The 26,242-nt window shown below is 40.0% G+C and overlaps 1 protein-coding gene across 2 annotated transcripts; it reads right to left on the bottom strand.

The window, feature by feature from the left end:
* Positions 1 to 751: 751 nt before the first annotated feature.
* Positions 752 to 25,606, bottom strand: col21a1 (collagen, type XXI, alpha 1). 2 transcript variants are annotated; one of them, XM_039621503.1, is made up of 29 exons: positions 25,368 to 25,603; positions 21,115 to 21,242; positions 20,433 to 20,987; positions 20,099 to 20,264; positions 19,779 to 20,007; positions 18,597 to 18,767; positions 17,270 to 17,347; positions 16,067 to 16,150; positions 14,809 to 14,871; positions 14,344 to 14,397; positions 14,204 to 14,257; positions 14,060 to 14,113; positions 10,209 to 10,262; positions 10,065 to 10,118; positions 9,935 to 9,988; positions 9,512 to 9,565; positions 7,995 to 8,039; positions 7,848 to 7,901; positions 7,723 to 7,776; positions 6,637 to 6,690; positions 6,012 to 6,083; positions 5,675 to 5,710; positions 5,023 to 5,067; positions 3,477 to 3,509; positions 3,240 to 3,386; positions 3,079 to 3,133; positions 2,805 to 2,996; positions 2,648 to 2,725; positions 752 to 2,519 (listed from the first exon to the last, which is right to left on the bottom strand). In XM_039621503.1, exons 2-29 carry the CDS (start codon positions 21,209 to 21,211, stop codon positions 2,332 to 2,334), a joined length of 2,874 nt encoding a protein of 957 aa, XP_039477437.1. In that variant the 5' UTR covers positions 21,212 to 21,242; positions 25,368 to 25,603; the 3' UTR covers positions 752 to 2,331. The 2 variants fall into 2 exon arrangements, 1 of the variants encoding a protein (XP_039477437.1); XR_005615291.1 differs by lacking the exons at positions 752 to 2,519; positions 2,648 to 2,725 and having other exon boundaries at positions 2,911 to 2,996; positions 3,240 to 3,382; positions 25,368 to 25,606.
* Between the last annotated feature and the right edge of the window lie 636 nt (positions 25,607 to 26,242).

The following is a 26,242-nucleotide window of genomic DNA, read 5'->3' as shown; positions in this document are numbered from 1 at the left end:
ACTCCAGTACAGCCATAATTTAAATTCAGGACGAGAGGAGATAAAGGCCTACTGTAAACCACATACCGCACATGCTTTAATTTAAAATTACATAAATTCACTCAAAAGCAAGAATTAAACATGAGTAGCCTATTTAAATTTATTGCAGTAAGCTCTATCCTCATGGGGCATTAAATAAACACAAGCGAAAGCAGCCATGCTGAGATAATTAAAGATATAAACAGAGAGAGATTCACGTGTGATGAGTGGCTACTGTCCAAAAATGAAAATAAAAATGATGTATTTCTTAGATAAATTCATACGCATACTAAGATGTTGCCACATAGCGCCATCTAGTGTAAAAACCGAACATTTTGTCATTTCTAAAGTTTCCCTGCCAGCCACAGAGAGCTTTAGCTGAAGCTGCGCTCATCCAAGTTTCCTAAAGCAATGTCCTAACTCGACGAGCCATGCGATGATCTCTCTTTCTCTTTTTTCTTCCAAACCCATCACCGCACTTAATCCCCCTTTTGATGCTTCACTATGACTGGAAACTCTCCCAAGTGCAAACCACACCCACGATTTCCATGTGAAAGATGAGATCAGTGATGTGATAGGAGAGCAGAAATAAACGCGTAAAGTTCAGAGACAGGACAGCAAGGGCCAAACAAAGTTCACAAATTATTTAAAAGATTTTTTTAATTCTAGTTTTTAAAAAAGAAAAAAAATGGCAAAAGTCATACCTTCACACCAAATAATAACATTACAAAAGATGTTTAAGAAAGGTCACTGCTGAAATGTGATGTGCCTCTCTTATAAATAAAAAAATAAAATACCTGCTACAGTAATGAAAGGTAAGCTGGGGGAACATAAATGGATTAAAATGTGAAACTAAAGTGTTGGTTTGTTCATAAATGGCATTTTTATATATATATATATATATATATATATATTACATCCTAAATATAGATCAAATAAGACATGGCAATGAATGAAGAAGTATTGCAATAGGAGGGTAACCGGGGTGATATGTTTTGTAAAAAGTTTTCATGCATAAAAGTCAATCTGAATGCTTTATGAACTTCAAGGAGTGAGTACTCAGCGAGAGGCAATCAAAGTCACAGTTTTGCGCTGAAACGTGTTAATTTCTGTGATAATTCATCACAAATCATCATTGTTTTTTTCATGTGTGTGTATGTGTGTTGATTTTTGGTGTTCTGTTTTTAGTGGAACATGTGGCACCTGCTCTATGTGCAGTAAAAGCTGATAACGCGACATGCAGTGAAGGAACACAAGGGGGCAATATAAGAAAGTGTACCAGCCACAGGGACTTAGTGTAAGTACAAACTTCAAGATTATTAGGGGTCAAATATGTCAGCCAACTGCAGTCAAATGCTTTAGTAGCACCTACTTAAGAAGTGACCAAACATTCACCATTCAGTTAGCATTCACCAACAATTTGCACAGACTCACAATGTACACACAGGCCTTATACACATACAGCTTAGGTGTCACACTGGAAATGGTGGGTTTATTTAGGTGTGGCGTTCACAAGAATTGAAAGGTTACAAGTAAATAATGTTCAACAGAACTGACTGTATGTGTAATCTGCACATACACATGCACATGCACATGGGTCCTTCCTGTGAGCTTATTAAATGCCAACAGCTTCAGACAACAGCAGATTTGACGAACACCTCAAACTCAAAGGTGTGCTCATTAGTTCTAATTATGAATTTGTCTCTTCATCGAGATTAAATATAAGGTTCAAACAGTAAATAGGTGTATGTGTTTTGCCAGCAGAGCAGAAGATTTGGTATGATTGTGTTGGAAAACCATAATAAGCTTTCTTAATATGCAATAAAATCTTGGTTAGACATTTAAGCTTGCTGGCGTTTGGTACACCGCACCTAATACGACAGGCACTGCACTTACATTTCCTACCTATACACAAACCCAGATATCTGTCAAACTGTTAGCTGTAGTGTGTTCATGGATGGTGTGCATATGTCTGTATGTATGCGTAGTTAGCTTAAATGCAGTGAGTACTGTGCATTACATGGCTGGCACATTTGACACCTCATACAAGGTGCTTGGATAAGAGGTATTCACTGGAGCCAATCATTAATCCTCTTAACACCATTAAATTCTCAAAGAATGTTCAAAGGCATCTGACTAATAATACAAAATACCATCAAAGAAACTGGGATGCATAAAAGGTGTCACATAAACGGTGTCAGAAGAGGTACGTTTTGTTTCCATGTCAGAGAGGAACTGTAATGGTGAGATCTTCCTGAGAATATCTGTTCTGCATCAGCTTTATACTGGTGCCTGCAGTGACGCTGCCTTATGTCAATAGTTTGGGCCTTTGCTGTAAGAATCCCGCCTCATCATGCTACCATAGCACATGGATGGATCGCACACCCCAGGCTCACCAGGGATGCCAGGATTACCACTTTTACCCTCTGGGCCGTTTTGACCAGGGGGCCCAGGTTTACCTGGAGTACCTGGTTTACCATATCCCTGCGGCCCCATCGGACCTGTGGAGATATAAATAACAAGCAACCACAATGGAACACAGCTGACAGCTAAATACCAGATATCCACTTAAAGTGCTTTTACACGACCTTATCAAATGAATGGCTATTAAAACTGTGATGTTCTTTACCTGGAGGTCCAGGAGGCCCTTGGTCTCCAATCATGACCCGACCAGGGCTCCCCTTCTCACCTTTGAAACCTGGTTCTCCTGCCAACACAAGTGTCCTTGTTAGAGCAATTGTCCAGACGAGTTTTAGGATGTGTGACTAACCTGACATTTATTTTACCTTTGAGACCATTAATCCCAGGATACCCTGGCCGACCAGGGTGGCCTGGCAGTCCCCTAGAACCACTAAGCCCAGGAAGACCTCTGATTCCCTGGGGCCCCATTGGACCTGGAGGACCAGGAGATCCAGGCTGACTTTGACACCTGGTACAGCTACTCTGCTGATTGCTCAGCATCAATAGAGGCAGCTCAGCTGGAAGGATTGATAATAAGATGATTTCATTTGGGGAAAATACATAAAAAATGTTCAGCGGGTAGTTTAAAATGATACGTACCCTGAAGAACCTCTCTGCATATCTGCCGAATGTGATTGTCTGACATTGTACTTAACTGCAATATAAAGTGATAGACCACAACCAACCACTCAGTTATACATAACATGATTACAAAAAATCTATTACTAACGAGTTGTTAGTACAGTATAAGGCACACGTACATATCTTCCTTCGGGTCCAGGTGGGCCAGGGGGGCCCATATCTCCCCTCAGCCCCCGGGGGCCCGGTTGGCCTGACTGACCTGGCTGTCCAGGTCTTCCAGCTTGACCTTCTTGACCTCTCTGCCCCGGATCCCCTGCTGTCCCTTTCTGGCAAGAATACCACCCCAGTATTAGTAATACTAGTTATTATTCATGTTACACTGAGGTAAGGTAAATGCTTTATTAAGCTTGACATACCTCTCCTTTCAGACCCATTGGACCAGATGATCCCTGTCAATCAAAGTAATCATGAAAATTTTAAAAGATGATAAAACATATTCTGAAAGCACTGTAATTGACTTTAAGGAGCTTGGAAAGAAAAGTGTCTGGACTTCTTTGAGTTGCTTGAAGACGTTTCACCTCTCATCCGAGAAGCTTCTTCAGTTCTAAGGGTCAATGGTGGAGAGTCCCAGATTTAAACCCAGTGGGAGTTTCCCCCCAAAGAGGGACAAAGGACCCCTGATGATCCTCTACCTAATCACATGAGCCAAGGTGTGAAAGTGGGTGTGGGTCACAATCAGCCAGGGTTTCGGGTGAGCTCATTGTGAAACCTGGCCCCACCCTATCATGTGATTTCCTGAGGTCAGATGGCCCAGGATGTGAGTGGGCGTTAAGGCGTCTGGGAAGGGATCTCAAAACTGGATTATAGATGGCAGACAGTTGGTGTCGTAAACCACCGCCTCTGTTCAAAGATGGTCGCTCACAGTGGACAGAAATGGCTTCTTTCGCTCCTCTTTCAAACCATCTGTCCTCTCTGTCCAAAATGTGAACGTTGGCATTCTCGAAAGAGTGACCTTTGTCCTTTAAATGCAGATGAACTGCTGAGTCTTGTCCCGTGGAGGTGGCTCTTCTATGTTGTGCCATGCGCTTGTGAAGTGGCTGTTTGGTCTCTCCGATGTAGAGGTCTGGGCATTCCTCACTGCACTGTACAGCATACACCACATTGTTAAGTTTGTGTTTAGGAGTTTTGTCTTTCGGGTGAACCAGTTTCTGTCTGAGTGTGTTGCTGGGTCTGAAGTACACTGGGATGGGAGGGAGGATAAGAAAGACAGACGCAACAACATTGTCATCCCCTATGTAGCCGGTGTATCAGAGAAACTCAGGAGAGTTTTCTCCAAACACAACATCCCACGAAACCCTGGCCGATTGGGACCCACACCCACTTTCACACCTTGGCTCATGTGATTAGGTAGAGGATCATCAGGGGGTCCTTTGTCCCTCTTTGGGGGGAAACTCCCACTGGGTTTAAATCTGGGACTCTCCACCACTGACCCTTAGAACTGAAGAAGCTTCTCGGATGAGAGGTGAAACGTCTTCAAGCAACTCAAAGAAGTCCAGACGCTTTTCTTTCCAAGCTCCTTAAACTACGATGACCTGGATGACTGAGAACCTTCACAGACACACTGTAATTGACATTTATTATTATTGTTCTCACTACTTACCAGTTATTAGCATTTGTGTGTTTAGGATTATGCAAAAAAAAAAAAAATACTAAAATAGTAGGCATCAAACTCCAAAACATAGACAGATAATCTGATTTTTGGAGGCATTGAAGAAAAAATATTATGTACTAATTTTCTTGCCCAAATTTAATTAAATCTCAATACCCAGCGAAGCAAGTATTTTGGTGGACTTGGCCATGAATCAGTGATGCTAAATGATGCATTTCTACCAGAAACTGTTTTCTTACAAATGTCCACTTTACATAGTTATGATGCAACAAAGCCTTTCAAAATTAACTCACCACACCCCCCGGCCGCCCATGCTCTCCTTTTTCACCTTTCATCCCCTGGTGTGGAAATCATTAGGTCAACATTAGATTATAAAAGCACATAAAATCACATTTCAGACTCCAGCCAATGCTGTATATGCAAAGTACTGTAGATGGTGCTGTCCATTAAAAATTCCACTCAAAACAGGAAGAATGACACATATTTATAGTAGTATTGGGTTTTAATGTGGTTCAGTGTAGCCAATTCATTCTCGTGAGCATTGCTTAAATTAAAAAAAGACTTGTTGTTTAAATCCCAGAATAGTTCAGAGAAAGAGCAAGTAAAGCTGATGTGAAAGTTTTCAAATCCAGATACAAGATGTGATAATAATAATTTGTAAGTATGTTAGTAGACTGAACTATTATGAATTCTATGTCCAAAAAAACCTTCCATCAAGAGAGGTTCATCCTTCCAGACAGCAGACACAAGCCTGGAATAGACGTTTGATTTGAGGTTCCACAGTTTCACTGTAATTGCTGTTTTTGGACAGAAGCAAATCTTAATCCAACACCCAAAGGTGATGTTGCGCTAATTTAAAACAGAGGTTGTGTTGTCAACTTTCTAACCATTATATGATCTGCTTAACTTGTGCTGAGTGCAATATAATTTTGTCTTGAATCTTACCATGTCGCCCCTTTCACCTGGATTCCCCCTCTGTCCCTGTGAAAACAACAAAGGCACAGAGTTTCATGTCATAACATGCTTTTAAAGTTAGACACACTAAAGTCTGTGCATATCACAAAAAGAAAACTAACACCAGACTTTTTGTAGCGTCGGCTAATTTACGGCTAATTGATATGAGTGTGCAGTCATTTTTATAACTGCCATTTCTGCAGACCATGGACTTAAATTTCACAATCTAAACAGACTTAGCCCTGACCTCAAATCGAGAAAATACTTTGAATTCCTGACTAGATGTCAAAATTCTGGTAATATCAACAAAAACAGATCATAGAAATACCTTGCTTCCCTTCATTCCTGGCATGCCTGGGTGCCCTGGTTGACCTGGACTTCCTGGTTGCCCTGCACTGCCCTTTAAAAGCATTCAGTTAAACCCAGTAGTTAAAAATGGAAGCAAACAAAAGAAATAACTGTTATTTAAGAAAGTTGCTGTTCAGCCAGAACATCATAACCAGACCCTTCAGAACACTGGCTTAGAACCTGTCAGGGTGTCCTGTAGGGTCTAGCACAGGGTTGTAGAACTTCTGGATTACTGAGTGGGGCCCCTGTGGGGTCATACTGTGGTATTCAATGTGTTTTGCAGCTGAGGAGTTTCTATAGGAGTTTGTCATTTTCTTTTTGCAGTTCCTGATCAGTGTTTGTGGTGTGGCAGGGTGCATTGTCTGCCTTTGTGGTCCGTAACACTGTTTAGGTATGTAGTATGCATCAAAGTTTAAATGCCAAATGTTTCCCACTAGAACATTCCATTTTAAATAAAGGAAAATAATGTATTTTACCTGTCAGTGTGGTTTGTAGTTAATGTTGTGGCTAATCAGTGTGTACTGTGGTTTTGATTTATATACTGCATTAATTATCAGCTTCCAAAAGAACTTGCTCATCTGGTTCATATTTAAATGGTAACATACCGCAAGCCCCGGCGTGCCTTTTATGCCCGGACTTCCTCTTTCACCCATATTCCCCTTAATTAAGAGATAAAACACATTTTAGATTGCAGAAAGAATACAATGAGATAGCATCCAAACCGCATCCTATTATGAACTGGAGTGTGGCTGATATTTTCACTTTCTTATCATAATTCATTTTCAGTGATGCATGCCATAGTTTGACCATACTTTCATGAGGTTTTGGGATTGTGCAGTTTGAAGTTTAATTGTGTCTAGTCGGTGCTTTCTTTTCCAGCTGAACAAGCCTCTGTAATTGCAGTCTGAAGTTCAGCCATAAAATCAAAGTAGTGCCTGCATGTCCATAAACTACGTTTTCACTTGTGTGCCATTTACCAATACGCATTGGCTTGTTAAAAGCAGATCAGCTAATGAAAAATGATTAGGAGACAGCGTGTCCAGACCAGACAAGCCCAGACTGCTTACATTTCCACTAAAATTCCACTGACGAAAGCACTAGGGCCTGATCATTGCTTAATTTAGCTCCACTGGTGAGGCCAGAAGATCGTTACTTGTTCTAAAGTGTATTATAGCAAAACAGTGACCAAACAAAACATGCAATGCTGCCGGCCAAGTACTTTTTCTTGTTTTTCCTCAAAGCTTAGAAAGCATCAAAGTTTCAACATTATCCAAACTAATGTGATCATGTGCTGCAATTCATTTAGTATCGGCTGGACAATATATATACTGATGCATGACATCATGCCATACTGATCTGCTGTACTTGGAGCAGCTGCACTGCATTGTAATTGGAGACAACTTCAATCAAGACAGGCTCTGCCTGCAGCTTGCTGCTCCCTGGATTGGATGGATTAATGTGGATTAATCTTAAGTTATTGATTTCTCTGTGTCACACTTTTAACTAGTGCATTCACAGCCCGAGGGCTATGGAGGGGGATAAACTCACATTAACCTCATAGTTTATCCTGTCTTAAGTGTCTGTTGGTAAGATCAAAGTCAGCCATTATTTCTACTAAGTTCATTCTAGCTTTTCATCACAGCTGTTTGAAGAAGCTCAAACATGATGTTCTAACAGGCGTAAATCATTACCTTCGGTCCGATCGGTCCTTGCAAACCCGGTTCACCAGGTAATCCCATTTCACCCTGCAAAAGAGGGCAAAACTGTGTTGCTAACTCTTCAGATCAAACATAAACAAGAACAGCTATTAACTTACAGGTGGTCCAGTCGCTCCTTTAAAGCCCCTAGGTCCAGGCTCACCAACTTCCCCCTTTAATGAGAATTTTGTCAGTCAAACATACTCATAATTAATAAAGCAAAACCATTGTTGAGTTTGCTTTGCACATACATTAGGAGCTCTTACCTTTTGTCCATCCAGGCCTGCATTTCCAGGCAATCCAGGGATACCCTAAGAGCAACGACACATACAACGTGGTGTTCCAGTTAGTATATTTAATAATGCAAAGAAGACAATATGACTATCAGTGCTCCAATTTGCATTGTAAGAAACAGAAATTGCATTTTTTTTATAAAATTCTATGTTTTGAAGGCGCCATTTGCCTTTATGCCTTACCATTGTTGTGAAATGATCATTTCATCGTGTCAGTAGCAATTTTTGTTATTTTCTCCATAAAAAAAACATTATCTAGTCCTTGTGGATGGAGAAATGCCTACCAAAATGTTATGCTTCCCAGATGTGGTTGGTTAGTTTACATGAGAAGCAGAGTAAAGTAGCTTGAGGCTTTTTTTGAGGCTAAATTCTTGCAAGTAACAATTTAGTAAATGTAATCACCCCCAAATCAAACTATTTCCTGCAATTTAAGTTTGTTCTTTAAACTAAACCACATAGATCCCTGGAAAAACCCTATGTGCCTCGGCCGAATCTCAGTTAAATACACTGTATTTGCAGATAAATGCAATAATTTTTAAGTGAATGGTTTAATGCACTGAAAGTTTTTTAAGGTCAGCGTGCAGCAATTACTATACTTTTTTGTGTTTCAGTTATCTTTGCTTAAATAAATGCTTTCAGATGCTGCCTTACACTGAAGTTTCAGTGTGCATAGAGGACAAATGGGATAGGAAGGCAGTGAGAGAGTATATAGTGTTGCCGTGAACACACAGTCCTCTCCAACACGTGAAGAAATCCCCTTGTTGGGACCTACAAAGAAGAACTGCATCTTGTTTTAACTTGAGGAAGCACAGTTCTAATCCTGCCTCCTTGGATACGTTGCTAGCGCTATTGTTCTGGTGGGGGAAAATGGCTTACAGCCTTGTGGAGCAACTGAGTCATCTTTTGCAGACCCATCGCAAAAGTTTGGACAAGGCTTATAATCATGATCAGTGGGGTGGCTGCCCAGTTGAAAGACTTTCTTCCTAAAACAGATTTGCCAGAGCGCCACAGCATTCCCCCGATGAGTTACTTTCACTGCATGAGTCTGTTTGTTACATAACAGGGTTATCCTGGGATGAACTACAGGGGAAATACCCCTAATTTACTGCCTGTCAGGGGTAGTCTTTGTACTGACAGTGTGTTAACACTGCAGTCTTCATACACCAAAAAACATTATACGTGCAAACCTGCATGATCCGTGAAATCAGCTCTTGTATTGGCCTACTTTACTCTTCTCTTTGTATGTTTCTATTATTTCATGCTAAAACATTTGTAAAGCATTATGTAATGTACCACAGTCGCAATGTTCTGCACTTCTGGTTCAAAATGCTTTGCTAAAAAGTTCAAATCAAAAAAACAATATGATATTCATGCAAGTCTTCAATGTCTAGGACTCCAATTAAAGTTGCAAGACAATAGCAGCATCTTAAGCAACCTGGAAAATACCAAACCTTTGATCAGCACTGTCTATGTGTGTGTTTATGACTCACAGGATGGCCTTCCCTTCCGTCAGTACCAGGAATACCACTGGCTCCAGCTTCTCCCTTAATACATTTGAAAAAAACTGACATTTAATTTCATCAAAATTTATAGTTAGAAGCCCTCAATTCAACACCTACATGCCAGCTCAATCACAGCCCGACATTTTAGTCAATTTGAGTCAGTCAGTCGACATCTATTTAAAATGTGAACTGCATGCTCGATGTTTACAAAAGCTGGGAATTGGAAAAGGACAAGAGGGACACTTGGTTATGCATGATTCAATTTCCATGGTTGCCAAACGTCAACAGCACAACATAGGGGAACAGCTAAGTCTTTTAGGAGTGTGTGCACTCATCCAACCTCGTGTCTCTATTATTCCCCTAATCCCTGAATGAGCTTTGTAACATACTACACTGTCACAACAAACAGACCTTTTGACCAGGTCTTCCTGGAAATCCATCCTTTCCATCTCTCCCAGGTAGACCCTGAAATCATAGAAAATTATATAATATACACAATTATGATGGGCTGTGAGTTGATTCTCGGTTGTTTTATACATACAGGTTCTCCCAGAAGACCTTGTGGCCCAAGAGGTCCTATACTTCCTTTTTCTCCCTGAAAATAGAGCAGACAATCATCCAGTTAAAGCATGCATATTTCATGTTTAAACCTCTGCACTACTTTCAGGATTGTGTGCACACGTACCACTTGTCCAGTTTTTCCTGGTAACCCTGCTACTCCCGGGGTCCCTTGTGCACCCTAAGGAAAGATTTTCACCTTCAGACAGCTGTGTATCAACATCTGCTTTACAGTATCAGACTTGTTTGTGATATAAATTGATGAAAAAGCAAACAACTTTTTGTTAATCTGAGGCCCATAATGTAGACAGAGAACTTCATAGTAAAGTCTGCGCTGTCACAAATATGCAGCAGCAGTGGTCTTTTCTGTTTCCTAGATAAACAGTGAACTTAACTATTTAGACTGAAACTTCAGGGAGTGGCATGTTGTATTGCATCATTGGATATTTTTAAATTTGCACTTGTTGACCGAAACCTAGACATTAGCAAAGTTTCTGTTATGCGTTGCCAAGTTAAGGGATCAATGCGTCACTGGATTATCACATATTTAGAAGGAAAAAAGCGTGATTTTGGAACAAACGAGGAATTGCATCACATGTTTTTCTGCATTCAAAACTATGCTAATGGCCTCAAGAAGGAACAAATTACTGTATAGTGCAATACCATTTGTTACTGGCTGACTCAGTGACTTTGGTGGGCGACATTTTTGTTGAGATTCTGTTTGCAAAAATATGCTGAATGCAAAAAACACCGTTGGAAAAGTGTAGAAGTTTCTCTCTTTCTTTCTGAGCCCCATTTGTTGTTCACTTAATAAAAACGACCCAGTAGCATGCTCATACTCAACTGTCTCAAAACACACATCAGAAATCTCCCTGGCTATACTACTGTAATCTTGTTTGCAATGGATATCAAATGAGCTATGGCAGAGGGATTAAAGAAGCATTCACAGAAGCTCGTTTTTGGTCTTCATGCTGCAGTGAGTTTTGATAAATTGTGGGTTGTTTTACTTGTAAATGCTAAGATGTGCCAACCTATATGACAACACAGAGCGTAAAAGAAGGACAGTCTTGGAGACAGCATTATAAGCTGACTGACCGGTGACTTGCAGAAAGCTTTTGAAATGGGGCTCGTGCTAACAGGTGTGTTTACTTTCTAAGCTGGACTGCGGTTTTCATTGATTTCTGCTGAAATGAATGCCACCATTGTAGTTACAGTGTTAATAAACTACAGAGATCAATATCACAGGCTGGATGCCCACATAATTAGCAACAAATTGTTCATTGAAGGGTGATGAATGACTGTGGCCATGAACAACTACCACAGACTGCAAATACACAAACATAACCTTGAATTATGTTCTCCTGGCTTAATTTGGCAGACATCTCATGTTTCTGTCCTCTACATTCTATGCCAGGAAAAAAAGATTGCACCCTTGGTGGTCTTACTATATGGGAATAGTTTGAAAAGGCAGATTGAAACATGTTTGTATCCAAAGAAAACAGTTTATTCTGCAAAGGGAGGAACCTAAAGAAAAGCTTTCGTAGCTCCCTGCTAAGAAAGGTTTTTCGGCTATTGTTCTGCATTGGAAACAGAACAATAGCTGAGTGGAAACGCCTTTTGACCCAGACATGAAGGGAAAATTGGTTTGCTAGTTTAATTTAGACTATTTAAGGCTGATTGCCAAATGGTAATCATTCAATATTATTTATTCTTTCTCCCACAGCTAAGTGGATTTCATGCATGCAGTTCAATAATGCTCTTTTCACTGTTTTGGCCTCACAATGTGTGTGGAATGTCCTTCAGTGAAGCCAGGTCAGAAAACCCTCTGTCCATCTTCTGACGGAGACTAAAAACCACTTTTTCAGACTACCTCTGTTACCTCTTACTCAACAATAGCAATCCAAGACTGTATGCCTCTGCCAAGGTTGAAAAATTCCCTCCACACCATCCATGAATTAAATCCCTGGATCCAGAAAGATATCTGGATCTGGACTAGTTTGTGATACTGAGACGATGTTTCTTGGTTTTTCTCTATTTCTCATTATGGTAAAGAATTCTTCCAAAAGTTCCTGGATCTAGACTCATATTTAGACTGACTCCAAACCCCTTATTACTTATAATCTGGGCAGACCCTACTTCTGCTAAAATGTTCATGAATATCTTTAAGAGCAGTCCTGCAAGCAACCTAACAAACCAAACCAAACCAATTACATAACACAAAAATCTTTTAGCACTTTGTTTATAAAAGAGGTACTCCCACATTTGGATGATATTTAGCTTTTACTCCACTAAAGGTTAAAATTCACTTCTTGTAAGTCGCTTTGGACAAAGATGTCTGCCAGAAGAATGTAACGCAAGTAGAGGTCCAATTATGGGATTTCAAAAGAGCGCTGGAAATGGGATAAAATAAATAAATAAATTCACCTGGTCCTTAGTGTAGTGTCTGCTTATCAAGAAAACCGTCCAGCAACTTGTAAATACCTAATGTGATACATCCTCGACACATGTGTCCAGGACAGATGGCACAGGAGGATTTACTCCAGGTGCAGAAAAGTGTCAGCAGCCAGCTGAGAGAAGTTTTTAGACCAATACTAAGTGCTTGAATTGTTCTCCCCTTCAGCCAAATAGCAGGGGGCCCCTGTGGTCCCACTGATGACTGATGATATGACAGAAATGATGCAGTTTGCAGCAGCTGCATTAACTCACTGAACTTTAAAGCAATGCTAAACACAAAATGCTGTTCAGATGAACATAAAAGGGACTCTGCTGTGTCTGTTGTTGCTGTTTCAGTTTTTGAATATGCACAAAATGCTGGATCGTTTAGGCTTCGCTTGCTTTTAATTGACGGTGCATTTCTAGGAAAAATGTCTTTCCAAGGAAGATTTCCAGACTTTGTTGTTGCTGGATAAAATTTAAATTTTCTCTATTTTTTTATTTGGACCTGTTGTGGTAGCTGGCCCATTTCAGCTTACATATGATGTATCCCATCATATAACAGCGTGCAGAATTTCTATTTGTGTGACTGAACAGTGAAAGCTGTTTTTTAGCTGATGCACCACTTATTGTGGGTAAGTCTTGATTCCATAACTTGGTTTTGTTGTCATCTTGTCATCTAAGGCTTAGAGATTCCATCCATTCATTTTTGCACTACTTGTCCAAATAAGGGTCATAGATCAGAAAGTGCTTTTCCCAGCGGTCACGGGATGAGAGGCAGGGTAAACCCTGGGCAGGTTGCTAGTCAGTTGTATTTTTTCCAGAATTATGAGGTTTATGTCTAACTGAGATCCATGTGACACATATAGTCCTCTGTCAAGGCGTGATCAGTTTTCTTAGTTTGGTTTCTCAGATCACGCGGTCTATCCGCAACTAAATATTAACCGCACTTCTCGTAATCCAGTCCTAGCACCTCTACCTTATATATTCTAGTTATAGACAAAGAAGCGAGGAGAAGATGCAACACGGGGTGAACAAGACACCGGGAGGAAAGAAAATGCACCCCCGGTTCTCTTTTTTAACGTTCCTAGGAAATGGCGGTACAAAAGTCAGGAAATATGAACATATTTAAAAGGTCTCCGATGACCCTCCTGCTCTCTCTGCTCTCTTGTTCCACACTATAGATGCTGTACTTTTTACTCTCCCAATGGATCTGCTTTATCTTCAAAACATATGGCTTCTGGAGTGATTGATGCAACAATGTTCAAAGTTGATGTGTCTAGCAGGGATTTCCTCTCAATCCTACATTTGATCTCATAAAAAAAAAAAGATTTAGCTTGAAAATTCAATGTGTTTTTCTACTTTTAACTAACGTTTCTTTTTCTTTTTTTCCCTTCCAGCTATAGCAGAGTGGGCGGGAAGTGCGTGCACTTATCTACCCACTTTCCATGCTTGAGTTGATTTCTACAGAAATATAATGAACTGGATCTAGATACTATATTAATGAATAGAAGTGAGGCTGAAAATAATAAATAACATCAGCACCTTCTCCCCTGGTTGTCCAGGTGGCCCAGGTAATCCAGGAATACCCCTCTCACCCTGAAAAAATAGAGTTGTGTTTAAAAAAATGTCTATTAGTCACCACAAAGTCATACACGACGCCACAAATGTATTATTTGACCTTCCTACCGAAACACCGGGCCTCCCTTGCTCTCCTTTGTACCCATCTGGTCCACGTGACCCCTTAAAACAAGGAACACAAAAGCAGCTTTAAATTTTCAACACTCTTATCTTATCACTGATTTTTCATCCACTGGTTATTGATTTACCTTAATTCCTGGTGAACCTGGCAGACCTGGAATTCCTCTAAGCCCAGGAATACCCTTGAAATAAAAAAAAAGACAAGAGATGCACACGTTTGTTTAAACATCTGAATCCCCTCCACTGTGTGCATGCTCTTCTTCTAGGCTGCGGGCAGATGCTTTTTCTGAGTTTTTGATCATGCTGTAGAACATGTGGTTTACTTTTGGATAGTTTTCATCACACAAAATCACCACCATGTTGCCAGTGCTGCTATAAGCAAAGATGTTTCTTATTTAACCACTGGAAAATTAAGAAAATAAGCATATTTACCAGTGTGTTTTAACATTCTGAAGCAATCCTGACCACATATAATGAATAAGAAGAAACCGTTATGATCTACTGGACACAGATACTCAACTGGTTTTCTCAAAAGCTGTTGTGGATGCTGTTGTTGGTGATTATGTTTGTATATTGAACTATGTAGTACTCACAGGCTTACCATCAGCACCAGGAGGACCAGGCTGACCAGGAATACCAATGCTTCCTTGCTCTCCCTAAAGAAAGTGGAATGATGTTATTCAACCATGTGTGATTAAAACAAACTGTATCATGCAGTGTCAAAGCAGTAAAGCAATCCATTTAACACACCTCCGGTAACAGTAAACTTTCTCACAGCGTTGATTTAATTTATCTATAAAGAATGCTTAGCAAGCTTGTTTATCTAACGTAAGATGCGTCATGTGGGGTCTTAAAGAACATCTGCACGCCAGCAATGTTCCCAGCATTTTGGATCTATTAGTAAATGTAATAAAAGCATACCGGTGACCTTATAAACACAAACATTAACAAAGAGAGTCTTTTGCCAAGCTAATATCTCTCTGAGGTCCTTGTATAAAGGCTTTTATGACCGGGGCTTTTTGATAGCCTGTGATCAATAAATGCAAACATGTAGGTTTTATTTCCCACTTTGGTAATTTTCCATTGCACCCAGTATTTATCTTTGACAGCAGTCTGGTTTGGTTTAAGAAAAGAAAAGTACAATACTCCATACATGTCCTTACAAGACAACCTTTTTCACACCATAGCAAGCCTCACTGGAGAAAAAAAGGCCACTTGGTGCATCCATAAATTATAATACTGTTAGTTTTCAGCAGGTAACTGTTTGTTTAAGAGCTTAAAGTGCTAAAACTTCCCACTCAGCACCGTTTCTGGCACAATCTGTTTTCACAGGGAAGTTGGATCTGATCTGTTGGTGAAGTGCAACGTGTGCTCGTCATTTACAGGATGCACACAGTTCACTAAGGCGGAGCTATAAGAGAGGGAAGGTTTGAGTTCTGCCTTCATACAGTTTGTCATTCTTGAGTTTACACATAAACTCACACTGTTAAAGATAACGTTGTTTTTGTGATACTTAATCTCTTCAGTCCACTACAGCTTAAAGCAAATATTTAACAAGCTGTCTGGACACTGAGGAGCTGGACAAGGCAGCAATGTATGCCAAAGCAGGAACAAAGTCAATTTTTCTGTTTGTGTGCAAAACTGCACAAAAACAAAAAAGCTAAATTTGATAGAAATTGCCACAGTGCTGGCACACAGGCAAAGAAAGATCTCGTGACTAGATTCAGCTCTTTTTTAATATGAACAGGGCAACAGGGTGTCCGAGCGATCCCGTGGTTAGATACTGTGTGCAAAGCAATACGACAAAAGGCAAAGACTGGGAGGAAAGAGACAGAAAAAAATCAAATTGACCTTCATTCCTGGTTGTCCGGGGGGTCCAGGAGGGCAAACACAAGGTTCTGGAGTCGGTTCAGTGTAATCAGGGCTATTAGAGCACTGTAATAACCAAGCATAACAAGAAATCACAGTCACACACTAAACATAACGTGCAAAGCTCTGATATTAATGTTGAGTCTTTGGGTTATTTGGCCTTTCTCATTAAAACTGAAAATATGCATCACAATTTCTTGAAACCACTTTAAAGCTGCAAAACATGAGAGATTGATATAATCTTCAAAGGATGCAAAACAGAGAAAAACAACACATTCTCAAACATCAGAAGGTGAAAGACAAGTGCAGGCTTTAAAAATTCAATTCAATTCAGTTTTATTTCTATAGCACCAAATCACAACAACTGCTTCAAGGCGCTCTATATTGTAAGTGAAAAACCCTACGATCCCCTATGTTCAAGCCAATGAATAAATAACATCCTTACGTATGAATAGTTCTTGTTATTTTTAATAATTTTTTTAAGAATTCTAAGAATATTAAAATAGAATTGTTAACATGATATAAACGGCTTCACTGTGTTTAGCTCTAGCCTACATACGTATGTACACTGGATATGTAGGTGTCGGAGAGCCTCCATTCAAAAGAAAATTGATGACCGATCCTGGAGATTCCAAACAAACCACCAAAAAGCACACACAGAGAGAGGAGAGAAGTAGCGATACTTGGAAAGCATTTGTAATTTTAGGCTTCTCATCTTGTCTCTTTTGATATTTTTATCCAACAGCTTCACATGAAAAACAGCTATTTGGCACTGGCTTTTGCGGTTATAGCAAATCCCAAGCCAACAACGGGCCACTGCTTTGCAAACACAGTTCGAGCCAGCAGGCAATAAAAAATATAGTGCAACATGTCTGAAGCTGAGCCACGGGTCCTCCTCCAGCAAATTATTCTGTGCATGAACAGATGTGTCTTAAAATTAATATGCTGAGCTTACACCTTCGCTTGTAACTCTGCAACGGACTACTGATGAAATAACAGGAAAGAAAGCATCACTTTACAGTCTGAGGTGTGGAGTTAACTGATGATGAAATCTTTGGCTGCGCCATCATGGGGCGCATTGAGGAGTAGAAGCAGATGTAATTAGAAGAGGTGAAAAGTAGGTGAAAGTACGTTATCTTTTGGATGGAAAAACAGGTGTTGGGCCAAGCAGACTCATATACTTACAACTCCAGGTATTTCACACGCAGTCTCCCGGTTGTTCTGCTCAGGGTCACAGTAAATGCGAAGTTTCTGAATTTCAAACTGGGAAAGGAAAATGTAAAAGGAAGCGGTTGTTGTTAGAAACAAAACTTCCGACATTGGGGACAAACAGTTCGCAATATGTGGCCAATTACGCGATACTTATTTTAGTTTTATCGCTGCTTTGCCACTAATGAATTGTAACAGCTATTGTATAACTGCTGAAGAAAAAATAAGTGCCCTGATTGGCTGCTGAGCTGCTACATGTTGCCAGACCTCCCTCAGTGTGCACAAATGCTCTGCAGTGATGTTACGCTATTCTTCCATTATTTGGTTATTTGGTTTTGTTGTGCTGGTGGTGAAACGTCTCCGGGAGGTCCCAGGGACTGCGTCACTTCAGTTACCATGTGAGCATAATAATAATAATTTACATAAAAAAAAAAAAAACCCCAGATCAACACATAGCTTTTATGATACCATTGACTTTAAACCTAAATAGGTTTGAATATAATTATATAATTTCTAGTTGGATGATCATTTTTACTCGTAATGCTAGTGTAAATTGGCTGGTTTAATCTTTCTGTGTTTATGAAGGCTCAATTACAAAAATGTGTTTTCAGTTACAAGTGTGTTTATCCAGAAGTAATACCATGACTGACATTGTTAAATGGCTCAAAAGTTCATGGTCCTTATGACAATGGATCAGCACATAGAATAATATTCACTGTGTTTAATATTGTGGTTCATGTGAATATATTCCCAGGAATGTTGAATGAATAAAAGTTGGTGTTCTTTCAAAACAAAGGGGTTTCTCATGCCTCCCAGTTCTTCACATGTCTTGTTTTAGTTCTGTGAATCTTATTGCATTAACTAACACTGTGGCACAATGGTGACATGAGAAACCTGCACATCTATATCATGCAATTGTTTGCTTTCCATTATACTGAGCATAAGAATGAAACTAAAGTGCAGGAAACATCTATTCTTCTTTTCAGTATGATTATCGTTGCCTCACTGAGAACTGACCTCCATATATCCATCTATGGAGCAAATTACAACACAGGACAATTATGATTTATTACTAATACAACATTTTTAGTGCAAATGGTGCCAACTGAGACAAATAAAACAACGATTCATAAGACCATGTGGACAAAAGGGCTCATTTTTGCCAAGGATTTGTCACCCACAGAGTTAAACATGTCTCCTAGGAGGCAGCAGTAAACTCCGTGGTATTGTGTGATCTAGTTAAAAGCATATATCGGCACTGAGTTTGCTTAGCTACTCATTAAACAAATGCTCATAGACTTACTGGCACTGTTGTTTCCTTTTTGACATATTTTCCTACTTGGGTTTTTCCATTGATGAAAATGCCAACAGGGGGCTCCAGTGATAAGGTTTCGATTTCCAAGTCATCAACATAAAGAGTGACATCCTCTTCGGTGACCAGCAGACGTAGCTGGTGCCATTTCTCATCAAACAGCTTCATTTATCATAGAAAAAAAAGAAGAATAGCCAAAACACATTAAAACAACCTAGTGTGATGATAAACACATGAAAAGTGAACCTATTATGCTCACTGCCAGATCTGTATTATTATTTTTTTTTCTTGGACTCTAGAAGATTAGCTCTGCATGATTCACAGTTCGAAAAGAGTTTTTTTGTAAAATGGGCCTTTAAATAGCGCCTCAGTTGATACGCTGGCTGAAAACAGTTTTTTTCTCATTGGCTGCCCCTCACAAACAGAAGGATTTGAACAATATGTGAGTGAGTATATGGCAAAATATAAAGAAGAGCATAACAGGTCAACTTTAAAAACATTGTGTACATTGCTTTGCAACAGTTTGATCTTCTTCCAAGCCATACGAAGCTGGCATCACTATTAGATTTTGACCCTGACACACTCTAATAAGGATTGTTTGGCAGTCATAACTACCATACAATCTCACAATACTCATTTAGGAAATTCATGTTTTTTCCACTTTAACTTTAAGGATTTGTACAACTGCTTCCAGGCAGTTTTGAGATGTGAACTAAAAGTGAGAACCAAGATCATCATTTTGATCAGCTGTTTCAGCAAAAAAGAACATTTCATCGATGTATTGCACTTATAACTTATAAATGACACAGTACGGCTTAAAAGCATCATTAAAAACTAGAAAACTATTAAAGGTACAAGAGACAGATTGAAACAGAAATGGTCCAAATCAAACCCTTAGAAGCTGAGATCGCCCAACTTTTAGCCACTTGCATGGCTTCTAAATGGGCTTTACCTCTTTTCCCATAATGCAACATTGTTTTGAATGAGCCTGACTTCCTCTTGAACATCCTCATGTTTGAAATACATGTTTGTAAATCAGGCTTTCTGTGAAATAACTGGAGCTGTCTTGAAAGCCAAAGAGAACTTACACTGATGACACTACAACAGTTATTTAGACTTAATAAAGCTCTTATAAAACAACAGAGGACACAGCCTTACAACAGTGTTACCTACCTTTGCTGTCTGTTGTGAAAAAGTAACAGTCTGAATCCCATTTGGTGCCTTGCTGGTTGTTGTGAACATGACGGTGCGGTCAAAACCGTTTAAAGTTACCGCCATCTGAGGTTTACCATCTCGTGTCTGTACTCTCCACAGGTCCCACTCCTCTTCTGCCACTGATCCTTTGTACCTCAATGTGGCCACGAAAACATACGAAGGAGGCAGGCCATCGGGAAAAAGGTTGCTGAAAAATAGAATAAATAGAAGATGGTCAGCGTTTCATACTTTGTCATAGATTAAGATGATAAAGAAAAATGAAAGGAATCCATAATTACCGTGTAGCTTCACTCAAGTCATCACGAGACGTCACCTGATAGGCCTTAGTGCCATAAAACGTCCCTTGAGTCTTCTTTGCTTTTTTTGCCAGATTTAAATGTAACAGGATATCAAAGCCCTTCTCGTCACGGGAGTCTATAGAAATTCTGGCGGGACAAACAGTCTCTGTAACAGAGAAACGCAATAAAAAGGACAGAACAAGAGGCTGGATGACAAATGGAGTTCTTTATTATATTAAGAAACACTGATACTAGCACGAGAGTAACATTTGATCACATTTGGCATCATCATATTGGAGAAGAAAAACACAGACAACAATCAACAGCTGCTTACCTTCACATAGTTTCTGTCTTATGACCTGCCTGATCCTGGAAATAGCTTTGTAGTCCTCAACAGAGAAGACATAAGTTGAAAATGGCTTGTTTGCAATGTCCCTCAGCTCATCCGTTTCTGTTTCTGGACCAACACCAATTGCAAACAGGATTACTCCTTTTTTCCTCGCTGCCTCAGCAGCTTTCAGAACCTCATCTTGAGACTTCCCATCTGTGAGGACAACAGCAATTCTGGAAACGCTCGCTCGCTCAGAGAGGCCAAATAGTCTGTCTGTAGCAAACTCAATAGCTGTCCCGGTTCTTGTGTTACCCCCCCTGTATTCAATGGACTCCATCGCCTTGATGAGGTCTTTGTTGGTGGAGTGCTTCCCCAGAGGTATTTCTAAATGGGGACTGTCGCTGTACTGGACGACTCCAACCTGGGTAAACCTCTGCCCGACGTTGAAGCTCGTGGTTATGTTGACTAGCCATCGTTTCACTATTTCAAAATTGACATCTTCAACACTCCACGAGCCATCTAGTATAAAAACCAAATCACATGGTGCAGTCCTACAACCTGAAGTGGAAAAGAAGTGCACAATTAGCAATGCAAAAACTAAAGTTTTAATAAATCATATTTAGTTGAACAGCAACTAGATATGCAATGCGTTACATGTGATAAATGAAGACAGAAGCATTCTTACTTCTTAGGTCTTCATCTTGAGCTGCACTAAACAAATGGAGAAGCATGAAGCACAGGCATCTTAACACACAATGCAGGGATGTTGGTTTGTAACCCATTACGGAGCAGTAACTAGATCCAAATGTGCACCTACAGGAAAAGGGAAAAACATGCTTTGTATAGCACGGAAAAACAAATGGACAATGCATGTATTTATGACATGGTCACTGTGTATTTCTTGCCTTGAAAAAAAGTTAATGACTCAGACTATTGTTTTCCCAGTTATTATTGTTATTATTAAATGCTTGGCTGACATTTATTTTGGCTCACCCCCCACCCCCAAACCACATGTAGGTAATTATACAGGGTGTGCAATGCACCTTAAGTTATGACAAGGATGTTGGCCACATAATGGGTTCTTCAAAATGATGATGATGAATGATTCAAGCTTTGTGTACACATGCAAATTAGAAGCAACTGTGCAGCATTTACGCTTTGAGTTCATGGCAATTGCGTGAATTAATGATTCATACTTGAGTTATGCATTTCATGTTTATCCACTTGTGCTTTTTCTTTTTTAGAACTGTCTCCACCACAGATATTACTAGAGATCAATGTCTCGTCAAGTTGTCTTGGTCCATTATCAGAAACTATACTGTAAACTTTGTTGTTAGGTTGAGGCCCGAGTTAAGCAGAGAACAGATGGGATGATAGGCAGACATCACACTGTGTTTCTAATGAACTGAAACAATAAAGTTGTAGAAAGAAAAAAAAACAATGACCTTAAAAAGATGCAAAGAGCTGAGATACTGCAGAGTCAGCTAATAATTCATCCTTGAAAGCGACATTTTCACATTAAAGCTGGGTACTTGATTTATTTCACGTTAAAAATAAATATTAGCTGGAGCAGCTTTAAATTCAAAGTAGAATGCTATTAGTGGTATCTTAAAGTTACACTAACCCTAACCCAAAAAGTATTTTTTGGCATCAGCCACACATAAGGTAATGTAATTGTGACATAATGCAGGGCAAGTTTTCACACTAAGCTTTTTCCTAGAGTGCTAAACCGCAAAAGGAAAAGCTACAGGGTATCATGCTCTGTTGACAGCACTACTCACTAGCCACCCAGAATATGACATGACTGACTCGCACTGCTGTTATCAGGTATAAATCCTATTATCCTGTATTTGCTTACATTCACTTCCTCGCTCCAATGCTGCCACAATTCCTGCGTGACTCCAGAAATTCCATATTTACTAATAAGCACCACTAATCTTCTCACATCTCCCTCGCATCCTTCCTTCATGTGGTGCACAATATTTTTCCGATCTCACCACACAGCCTCCGCTGCCTCAGTACACCTAAGCATTTTCCCTTCGAGCCTCATCAACCACATCCTCACATGGCTCTGTCAGCTTCACCAAGTAAACAATTCATTGGCCCTCTGACCACAACTGCTCTGAAAACCAGTGCTCAGTGTTTCCTGTGGGATTATCAGCTGTTTCCTCAAATCTGCTGCCATTTGCCAATCTCTGCCCACCCTTGGCCCAAATACAGAACGCCTGCCCAGAAAAGCTTCACTCCCACACTTTCCCTCCTTCTCTTCCTTCTTTCCCATCAGCACATGGAGAAATGTTAACCGGTGTCTGCCACATGCTGCTAAAGAAGTGCAGCAGTTATGTTGTCAGGTGGGTCATTCTTAAGAGTAAGGTCATTGTACACTCTGGCGAAATGTTTAAAGTTTTGGCAGAAATGAACATAGAGAATGAAAGTTTGGGGAGATGCCTGCTAAAGTGTTTTGCACTTATGATTAATCACTTTTGTTTTTCTTCCATATTATTTTAAACTCTCTTCGGCTTATTCATCACTTTTCTGGCTCTGCTACATTTGCCTCACTTGTGCTGACAATTTATTAACTAATTGACAAACTCCATCATGATCTCACCTCACAGCCTCTACTTATCCACCTGCACAACAATGCCATTGAATGATACTGAAATAGAGCAGTTTCAAGGCAAGTGCACAAGGCAGAGTTTGTCTTTTAACAGTACTTAATACTAAAAATATATGTATTTCTGTATTTTGTTCAGTATATTTTACAAGTAAGCACTAATGCTGTTGCATTATAGTGCAGTGCAGTGATCATTATGTTTGTTCTAATAGATGTATTAACAACACCGTAAAGTGATGAAAGCTTTGTTTTCATATTTAGCATAATGATCTAGAGAGTGCAACATACAATTGTGTGTTGCTTCCCTGGCTCTTCTATTAAATCATCTTTTACAATGGTTCCCAACACGTGAAAGAAAGAAACTGCTGACATGCTGAAAGGAAGCGGTTACAAATGAGGACCAGATATGCCGCATGCAGTAAAAGACTCAGGCCTTGTGGAAGGAATTTGATGGGAAAAAACTGACCATATACCTTTTTGAAGCTTTTGATTGGGACATGTGAAGGTCAACGAACACAGTGAGCAGGTTATGACCCCTGGCCTCTCGAGTATTTTTATTCCTGTGCGGGCAAAGAGCGGTCACACTCTTTAACATGACTGAGTTTTTCCACTGTGTAAAGTCAGCGTGGAAGTGACACCAGTTGAAGGAGGCGTTAAGCTGCCGTAGTTGTGCAAGCCGTTTTCCTCAGAATTTTTTTCCCCCACTAGAGAGCTGGAGGAGGTTGCTGGAAAACCCCCTCACTGGCAGCATCCAGCCAGGATGACTTTCCCCTCAACTGACTTTCCTCAAACCGAGTATTTCTACACCTCTGCTCGAGCCACATGGAAATGATTTGCGCCATCAGACAGTCAAATTCCAGCTGTGGACGGTGACCAGACACATGTAGTCATGATGAAGGGAGTCATCCTTCATCGAGGAATAAAAAAAGCAACATTGCACGTGCCGTGCCATCATCCTTCATGTATAATGTAGCAGAGTTAACAGGTGCACTCATCTTGCAGGTAATCATCCCACTGGCGCGCTGATCTCTTATGTTATTGGAGGCAGCACAGACGCTATTAACCTCCAGGTTTTGTTTTTGGTGGTCTCAACAGTGAAGCTGGTATGCAGAGGATTAAATAAAACTAACTTAAAAGGTCTAAAATAGCTACCACAAGACACTCATTCTGTGCTGAATCTGTTGTTTGTTGCATTTTATTCTACTTTAATAGAATTTTTGTGAAGCTTAGTTTAGTAGCACTTTAGCTCCAGCTGGAAATGCTGTTCAGAAAGCTGCTGAACAAATGATATCTCACATTTCCCCAGATAACATTTCACTTGTTCAGGGTGGGCGACACAGACTGAGTCATCACAGATACTAATGAGAGTATCAGACCTCATATTTTAAGCTTAACAATTACACCTTACTTGAAATGTGACCATGATACCACTTGTTATTACTAAGCTCGCAATGGGAAAAAATGAACAAATTTTTCTCTTTGTCTTGTTTCTGTAGTGAATGCAATGCAACTGCAGATTTTAACTCCACGTGAACTGCTGAAGTTAAAGTTATCTGCTGCAAATTTGGCTAAAGGATGTTGTTCCCTTCCAGGAACAACAACTGCTGTTCAGCATGTGCAGCACTTGCCAAGATCGAGGGGATTTATTGCTGCCAAATTCTTCAAGCAACAAGGGAAAGCCAAACCCTATCAGTTGTTCTGCATGGAAATCTGTTCAACTAATCCAAACAGTTAAATAATGCGTTGTAAAACGTTAGCTCATAAAGGTCCTATAGCTTTTCAACAAACATGCCCATTTTTAAATGAGTTCATCCCTTATTTATGAAGATGACTGTGCTTGACATGCATGCAATTCTTAGATCTGTAAAAAAAAAAAAAAAAAGTGCACGAGTACAATACATGCAGTGCAGTGGTGCATTATACAGAATGTTTGCAAAGATTTGAGAAATATGACAGAAAATTCATTTTATGAGAAGAGAAATTGCCAGGAAAAAAATCCTGAGATGAATCCCATTCATTCTTTTATGATAGTTTCATAAACAAGGGACTGATAACGTATTTAATGTCTTCAATATGCAGCTGCAACAAGTCTAGTACACCAAACTAAGCAGTCAAATCTGAGCAATGTTACCAAATTATAACACACAGCAGAATGAAAATCATGTCAACATGTGAATGTTAGTGATCATAAACAAACACTTTGAAATTAGCTAACAGTTGTTTCGCTATGCACGCAAAAAACCTATACAGCACAACAGCATCTTTAAGCTTCAAAATTACTTTTTGCCTGACAGTAAAAACAACAAAAGGAAGTCAAAGGTTACCAGTAAGCGTCCAAGCACTTGTCTGAATTCCCATTAATCCTCTCATTGAGAGCCAGTGATCAATACTGTTCACAGCCCCAGATTCACAGAAAGTGGATTTCGCGAGAAGTGCACATGTTTCACTGCTGAATGAAAGCCTGCCCTTTCTAGAAGCTCTCCTCTGTTTCTGTCCTTCTTCCTCTCAAACCGGCCCCCCTCACTCCGGACTTTTACTGGCCCACAGCCACCCTCAATTACCATGGGTGGAAAGAGAAGCAGATAAGGAGAGCATGAAATAGTGAACCAGACAACCCATCTCCGACAGTCCAAAGGGAAAATAATAGTAATGAACAGAACTTCTTTCCAAGTGTTGAGGGTTTGGATTGTTGCTTAAAGCATAACCAGAGAACATGGAGTTTTCTGGATGCAAGACAAGCACGGGATCAGCATACAGCTTTTGCTGCACTGAGTCACACATATTGTATTCTTTCATGGTACCTTCACCAGGATCAAGAGTGCTCAGCAATGCTTTGCACTACCCCTGTTTGAATTCCCCCTTCATCACTCCAATTCACCACTCAAAGGGGCAGCAGATCATGTTCTACAAGTCGGCAATGAACAAGGTGTGAAAAGCTACTGCAGTGCTTTTCTCTGCACAGACAGCTGGAAGTCATTAGAAATGCACAACTTAATCTGCTATCTGTAGAGCAGGCAGATTTCATTTTGATCCGCACTAACAAGTTTTATCATGTTTGTACTCAGGGGCAGCCTGCTCTGCATCAACTAACAACAGCAGCTAGAGGCTCTGTGAAGGCTCCAAAAAGCCTGACACACTGTACAGAACAACACAGTTTATAAACTTTACCTTGAAGACAAAGGCATACAGTAGTAAATCT

The sequence above is a fragment of the Oreochromis aureus genome, linkage group 13, assembly GCF_013358895.1.
Source record: "Oreochromis aureus strain Israel breed Guangdong linkage group 13, ZZ_aureus, whole genome shotgun sequence".
Classification (NCBI taxonomy): Eukaryota; Metazoa; Chordata; class Actinopteri; order Cichliformes; family Cichlidae; genus Oreochromis; species Oreochromis aureus.
The sequence above is the reverse complement of the archived record's forward strand: the minus strand, read 5'-3'. Positions and strand labels throughout refer to the sequence as shown.